This window comes from Sinocyclocheilus anshuiensis, unplaced genomic scaffold (genome assembly GCF_001515605.1).
Source record: "Sinocyclocheilus anshuiensis isolate Anshui unplaced genomic scaffold, SAMN03320099.WGS_v1.1 scaffold108, whole genome shotgun sequence".
Classification (NCBI taxonomy): Eukaryota; Metazoa; Chordata; class Actinopteri; order Cypriniformes; family Cyprinidae; genus Sinocyclocheilus; species Sinocyclocheilus anshuiensis.
Window position 1 is genome coordinate 689,630 of NW_015554071.1, and position 7,500 is coordinate 697,129.

At 39.0% G+C, this 7,500-nt stretch overlaps 2 protein-coding genes across 3 annotated transcripts in view; one reads left to right on the plus strand and one right to left on the minus strand.

Annotated features, from left to right (window-relative positions):
* Window positions 1–2,904, minus strand: part of rnmt (RNA (guanine-7-) methyltransferase) — a 15,368-nt gene extending 12,464 nt beyond the window's left edge. Inside the window, exons 1-4 of the mRNA XM_016460691.1 lie at window positions 2,807–2,904; window positions 2,283–2,440; window positions 1,221–1,359; window positions 937–1,059 (exon numbers count right to left, since the gene is read on the minus strand). Coding sequence (XP_016316177.1) covers window positions 937–1,059; window positions 1,221–1,359; window positions 2,283–2,440; window positions 2,807–2,825 — 439 coding nt within the window. The 5' untranslated portion in view covers window positions 2,826–2,904. The remainder of the gene's footprint in view (window positions 1–936; window positions 1,060–1,220; window positions 1,360–2,282; window positions 2,441–2,806) is intronic.
* A 583-nt stretch (window positions 2,905–3,487) lies between these two features.
* Window positions 3,488–7,500, plus strand: part of LOC107668710 (uncharacterized protein C18orf19 homolog A-like) — a 13,542-nt gene continuing 9,529 nt past the window's right edge. For both annotated transcript variants that reach the window (XM_016460680.1, XM_016460681.1), the window contains exons 1-3: window positions 3,488–3,608; window positions 3,898–3,944; window positions 5,719–6,068. In XM_016460680.1, the coding sequence (XP_016316166.1) occupies window positions 3,936–3,944; window positions 5,719–6,068 (359 nt within the window). In that variant the 5' untranslated portion in view covers window positions 3,488–3,608; window positions 3,898–3,935. The remainder of the gene's footprint in view (window positions 3,609–3,897; window positions 3,945–5,718; window positions 6,069–7,500) is intronic.

Consider the following 7,500-nt stretch of genomic DNA (forward strand, 5'->3'; position numbering starts at 1 on the left):
CTCCGACTGGATTCGTCTGAAAGAAGAAAGTCATATACACCTAGGATGCCTTGAGGGTGAGTAATTTATGGGCTAAGTTTCATTTTTGGGTGAACTAACCCTTTAACATCATTGTTTGGTAGCGTTGAATAATTGTGTCAACGCTCATTTGTCTCGAGTAGTGCTCGTTTTTTTTTTTAGTTACCGGCTTGAATTTTGACAGTATACCAGTTCCTTAAGATACTGCAAAACAAGAAAAGTGTATTTTTAATTTAAGTATTACAGCTTTTTCCTTTGTATGTTTGCATTTCAAACTATGTCGCACTATATTCAGTTGGCCGCTATGACGTATTCATTGTGTACTGAATGAAAAATTTGAAAATATAATTCCCAGTGAGCACAAACTTACCAGAATACTGAGTGCACTGTTTGTTACAGTGTCTACTTCCTTTGTCCCTTTCAATGAATCAAAACAAATTGAACGATTTGTTTGTATTATAAGCAGAAAATGACGTCCTAGAACAGCAGTACTCAAACTTTTTAACTTGAAGGCTCGCCCCTGTCAAACACAGGCTCATCTGCATCATGCAGGGGTTCCATGAGCCACACTCGCGACGTGACATTTGCAACAACGTCGCCGGAAATTTGCTCTAGTAGTCGCCAGATGGCCACAGGGGGTTCACCCTCCTCTCAAAAAATCTATATTGGGTGAAGGCTAGTCTCACCCTGCAAAGAGAAAAGGACAGCCTACTCAACTGACACGCAATCATTGCGCTAATACAAGGGCTTTAAACTATGTTAGCTATTTGTATATGCTTTTCCAAACGGTAAAGAAAAAAAAAGAAAGACCTATGGTTTTCACGGAGAGATCTTAAAGTTTTCCAGAATACAGTAAAGAGAACCCTAAAATTTACAGATGAAGACAATAGCAAAGTATGAAGAGAACCGTGCAGTTACCTGCACACACCAGTTTATCAATACGTCCTTTCTTCCATTTGAGAAGGTCTCCTCCTTTCCCACAGCCCAGGTCCAGCACGGTCACCTCTCCCCGTCTTTCCTTCACTTTGTCCATGATCTCCGCTGAAGACCAACACACAGACCTCAGAACAACAACTCTGTGAGATCCTGCTTGCCACTCCACTCAACTGAGATCATTACAATCTAGCCCAAGCACAAACAAGCATGGGCCTCCTGAAACATGATCGCTTGAGAGGTAAACGCAAGCTTGTGCTGCTTCTCACCTATGAGGACACTCTTCAACCAGTTGTTGAAGTTGCGCATGTGGACTATCCTGCTTTTATTGCGCTCTGCCAGGCCACGCTCCTGGAGTTTGTTGTAATGTGTGGCCACTTTCTGACTGTGTAACGACTCCTCGGTGACCTGCAAAACAAAAAAACATGTTTTAAAAAAACTAAACTCAAACTGAGCAGAGGACATCAGGGCTAGACAACGACACACTGGAACGTTAAAAATGCCCGTTTTCTTTTGAATATAAATTTACCCAACTATGACGACTTCTGCTTCTGAGAACCACAGGAATATGAAAAGAGCTATATTTCATGCATTTCATGAATACATATATGTTGAAGAATGTGTTTGTTTCTTCATCATTGTATGACTTGTTCACCAGTGGATGCTCTGCAGTGAATGGGTGCCGTCAGAATGAGAGTTCAAACAGCTGATAAAAACATCACAATAATCCACACCACTCCAGTCCATCGGTTAACATCTTGTGAAGAGAAAAGCTGCATGTTTGTCAGAAACAAATCCATCATGAAGACATTTTAACTTCAAATTGTCGCTTCTGGTCAGTATGAGTCCATAATCCGTAATAACACTTCCTCCAGTGGAAAAGTCCATCTCCTGTTGCTCCGCTCACATCAAAATTACTTGTTTTTTTTACTTGTAAACGGCACTTGATGTGTGCAGATTTCTCTCCTGATTCAGACAAGATGACTTTTTCACTGGAGGAAGCAATAGTACGGATAGAGGACTCATGTTTTAGCTAGAAACAACCATTTTACGTTAAAAACGTCTTAATGATGGATTTGTTTATGTGCAACTTTTCTCTTCACAAGACATTATCTGATGGACTGGAGTGGTGTGGATGATTGTGATGTTTTTATCAGCTGTTTGGACTCTCGTTCTGACGGCACCCATTCACTGCAGAGCATCCATTGGTGAGCAAGTGACGTAATGCTACATTTCTCCAAATCTGTCCCGTGAAGAAACAAACTCTTCTACATGTAGGATGGCCTGAGGATGAGCACATTTTTATCAATGAACTATTCCTGCGAGCTTACCCGCTTCTTCCTGGGAGAGTGATCTTCATCATCACCGTCCCAATGTCTCTTCATTGATGAGGAAGATGAGGATGAAGTTGAAGTCTGGGAAGCATCGAAAGCTGATCCTATGCTGTCCTGATCTCGATCAGCATATTTACTGTCCGCTTCAAACAATCCTTTGAACACACAAGCAGTGCATTAGTATTTAGGTTATAAGATATGCATTCGCCTTTTAAATACAGCAATGGACCACAGAGGGGAAAAACAACACATTCAAGGGAAAACATATTTGAAATGGAAAGCAATTCATATAAATGAAGTTTATGAAGTCAGATGAAAAGTGCAGTGCGTCAGTGTTGCGTGGATAACGAGCTGATGTCAAGCGCCATCTCGGCACGTGTTGCATCTGCTCAGAGACTGACTGAGACTGCTTGGACTTCGAAAGAGACAAACATTATACATCATATTAAGAGTGCATGTGCTCAACAGCATGATTATGTAACACAGATCGCTGAAGACTGAATCAAAGTTGCTGCACTCACTTGAGCTTTGCGCCATCATGTATCCACAAGCAGCGCCCTTCACGGATCTTTACTGCAGTATTTGTTATGAGAGACGCGCCGCAGCGCCACCTACAGGACCGGCGTATACAGCAGCACACTAGATGCCTCTTCTTGCTGCTTTTTGCCAATAATTTGTTTAATTAGTATATGGAACTAAATGCAATATGGAACGATAAGCGTTTTAAACATGTCACATCACTTCACTATGTAGCACGTGTAATTCAGCGCCTCCAGTTGGATCTCCAACATATGAAACTTTTTTAAGTACCATTTTATGGAAGTATGCTATTCTATGCATAGCCTAAGTGTAATAACATCATGAACAGCTTGTTAACTAACGTAAATAAATAAAGAGAGAGAGAGAGAGAGAGAGAGAGAGAGAGAGATACCGTAATTAGTTACTTTTTAATGGAGTAATGCAATATTGTAATGCATTACTTTTAAAAATGACTTTCCCCATATATATATATATAAACGTTTTACATAGTATTTTCAATGTATGCCGTTCACAAGCACGTGTAAAGACCTGTTTTTTTACAGTCTATGGTAAAGATCAATCTTTCGCTACTCTGCGATGCATTCTGGGAAATGTAGTTCCACAGAGACTTTGCCTCAGTTCTCATCAGCACGACTGTACCACATTACCCACAACCCAGTGCGCGCGCAGTCACCATGCGTAAAGTCGCTGCGTCTGGTCGAGGGCTCTCTGAATAACAGAAGGGACGTGAATAAAATGTGTTTGTGGTGGGGAAATTACATCATGCCGGACTTAGTCACTCATGTATGTAGCTGTGCAAATTTCCGATGATCGTTAGTGTATGATTAGACAAAGGACGAGGGAAATGTTGATTAGTTTAGCTAGCAGGTCAGTCTGTAGACATCCCTTAGCAAAGCTAGCTGACTCACGTTTGGTGAATATCGTAACACTTCACACAAGTTGATTCTAAACATTTGAGCTTTAAATACGATTGTTTTTGGAGGCCCGCCTGTGATATTCTTCCTCTAGAAAGTTTCTTTCTAAATGTGACTGAGCATGTCCAGCTAATGTTTTTCTTTCATGTTTTCTTCAGGCGTTGAACCAGCACCAGTGACGTCATTACTGACGGGGATGTTGAAGGTAGGAAAATAAGTCAAGCTCAATTAATCTTAAATCTGGTGCTTCTCCTAGATTTGAAGTGTTCAGAGGAGTTCGCCAGGGTTGCCCAGTCTCACCATACCTGTTTGTAATAGCATCCCAGCTCCTCACCTCTTATTTGTTGAATAGTAGTTTACAAGGTATCAATATAGCTGATAATCATATTCTCATAAGCCAGTTAGCAGACGACACCACTCTCTTTCTAAAAGATGATTCACAGATCCCTGTTGCTATAGATTGTATTAAAGTGTTTTCTAAAGCCTCTGGCTTAACTTTAAATCTAGATAAATGTGAGCTGCTTGCCATAAAGTCCTGCTCTGCCTCTTCCCTTTATAATATCCCTGTTAAATCTCATGTATGTTACTTGGGTATAACTATTTGCAAAGATGACAATATTAGAGGTAGATTAAACTTTGATCCAGTAGTGGCTAAAGCTAAGAAAAAATTAAATTCCTGGCTCCAAAGGGACTTATCTTTAAGAGGAAGGGCACTCCTTGCCAAAGCTGAGGGTATTTCGAGAGTGACCGAAATATTTCCTGCTCTCTCTTTGTATGTGGATAAGTCTATCTGTGTTGAGGTTGATAGAATGCTTTTTGACTTCCTTTGGAAACATAAATAAATAAAGGAAGAAGAAGAAAAAAAAAAAAAAGAAAATAAGTCACGTCAGCGGATATGATGTGTATTGTAGAATCTTCAGGGTGTGTCTGTTTTCAACCCAAGAGTAAGTGAAGTTACCAGCTTAACATACAATCAGGCGTAAACACATTGTAATGCACTGCAGGAAATATGGACAAATCCTTAGTACTCTTGAAAAGTAAAGTTAAGTAAATATTAATAAACATTGTGAATGTAAATATATGTGCTTCAGATATCAGTGTAATACCAAAAGTAAATTGTGGCACATACTGATGTGGTTACCACTATTTTGATTTTGATTATTATTATTATTATTTTAAATAATAACAACAAATTGTCAGATAACATTTTGTAAATGTTAATAATAGCAGCAGCACTCGGGCTAACATGAACTAAAATAATTCAATGAGCATTTTGAGCTTGTATTTATATATTTATTTTATATTCTTTTTTTTAGGTAACCCAGAAATAGTGCAGAATTGTTTCCATTGATAATGTTGTTTCCTGCTTTTAAAAAAATAAAAATAAAAATACTTTTATCAAAATAAATAAATACATTTATTATGTTTGTTCTTTTTAAATTCTCTTTTAAATTTCTTAAAACATTTCTGGGTTTAAGTAGTAATAATAACAATAATTTAAGTAGTCTAGTGCTGTCAAATGATGAATTGCGATTAATCGCATCCAAAATAAAGGTTTTTGTTTACATAATATATGAGCGTTCTGTGTATATTTATTATGTATATATAAATACACACATACGGTATATAGTGAAAATATTTACATGTCTATAATTATATTCATATAATTTATATTATAAATAAATATATTTAATATATAAAAAGAACATATTTTTCTTAAATATATACATGCATGTGTGTGTATTTATATATACACATAATAAATATACACAGTACACACACACATATATTATGTAAACAAACTTTTATTTTAGATGCGATGAATCGTTTGACTGCACTAAAGACCATCTCATACTACTGACCATCTGTTTATATCTTCTTTCGTGCCATTTGTGAATTTGTCTTCTTTACTCTGCATTTTTGTGAGCTGTATTTAGTCAGGCCCCTGTCAGACTGTGCTCTTGTTTCTCTGTTGGCAGACGGCTGGGAGCAGAAGCTTGTTTGGGATGCAGCGGTTAGTGTGTGCTAGAGTCCTGCTGCAGATCAGTGGTGCGTCCTGCAGCCGTCCCACACAGATGCTGGCTCCCGCGGCCCGCGGCTGCTGGACACGCCTGCGCCCCGGCCCGCGGTGGCTCTGCTCTCCGGCCTCTCAGAGGAACAGCAGCAGAGATCGTCCAGGGCAGGAGGATCCGGACCCTCTGCAGGACAAATCCAGCGGCCTCATTCAGAGATTCAAGAAAACCTTCAAGCAGTACGGCAAAGTCATGATCCCTGTGCACCTGCTGACCTCTACAGTGTGGTTTGGCACTTTTTACTACGCTGCAATGAAGTGAGTAGATGATGGATCACAGTTATGCTAGTTTAGGTCCGAGGCTATGATGGATGGTCAGATACTCAATAACTTGTTAATCAAAGATCACTGAAGAAATCACACACACACAAAAATAATAGTGATGATAACTAGCTATGGGTTATTAAAGCAATAAGCCCCAAGAAGCCGTGGTTTACAGTGAATTTATAACAGCTAAGGGGCGTTTTTAGGCACGACGCGAAGCGGAGTTCACTGTAAACCACGGCTTCACGGGGCTTATTGCTTTTATAAAACGGTTATTCCATATACGTAGTTAGGTTTCACAGAATAAAACAGAGCAAATAAAGTGTAATGATATTAATAAAAACAGTATTCTTCCACCAAACAATGTAGTTCCTCAGAAACAGTTGTGGTTGCACAAAGTAAACACACGAAGTAAACAAAGGTGTATGTTTGTAGAGTAATTTACAACAGCTTCGAACGCGGCTCAGCCAATCAGAATCCGCTTTATAATTAATAACTGGTAATAACATCAAATAGGGCTGCACGGTTTGGGGGAAAATCTAGTTGCAATTTTTCGGATAAAAAATTGTGATTGCAGTTTGGAGAAAAAAATCCACGTTTGCTGTACTTATTTTTAGGGCCGCACAATTTGGCCATGATTTTGTGATTGGGTATTATTGACAAACTCAGGGCTTAAAGTTCTCCGGCACCGTGCCGGATCTCCGGCGTGCAGCGTTTGGCTGCAGAAAAAATAAATCCTACATTAAAAAAAACTTGTTGATATCACTTTTGAGTCCATGAGTTCGCCTACCAATGGTATGAGAGGAGCACAGCTTTCACTCTCAACCAAACTAACATTACTAGCCAATCAGAAGTTTTTGCTCTTATAAACACGAGACGAGCATAATGGTATCCAATTGCAGAGTCGCAGCCCTGATGAATGGAGAAGTGCGACATGTTAAAAAAGCTGCGAGGCGCAATGGTCCTTTGACGCATATTTACATAGAAAAACTAATTAAAAAGCAGCAGAGCTTTGTAAACAGCTCAGAGTAATCATGTCATCTCCATAAGAACGTCAATCAAGAAATATGATTGCCAGAACATACCGTATTGACCCGAATATAAGACGATGTTTTTTTCTAGGAAATACATCTGAAAAAACGCGGTCGTCTTATATTCAGGCTCTAGACTTTGACATGTCAATAATACACCCACAACAATAGGTGGCGCCAAATACACATAAAACGAGTGTGCCATGAAATACGTAAATGCGTGTTGTAAAGATCGCGACCAAACTCCCTTTGTGATTTTAAAACGTAAGACAGTACCCAGATTTGAAGACTACAGTAAGATTTAACTTCTACTGTTAATAAGATTTTGGTAGGCTACTATTAGAAGGATAGCCTAAATGTCCTAATTCAGATGGGCTACCTGTTTTTTTTTTTTT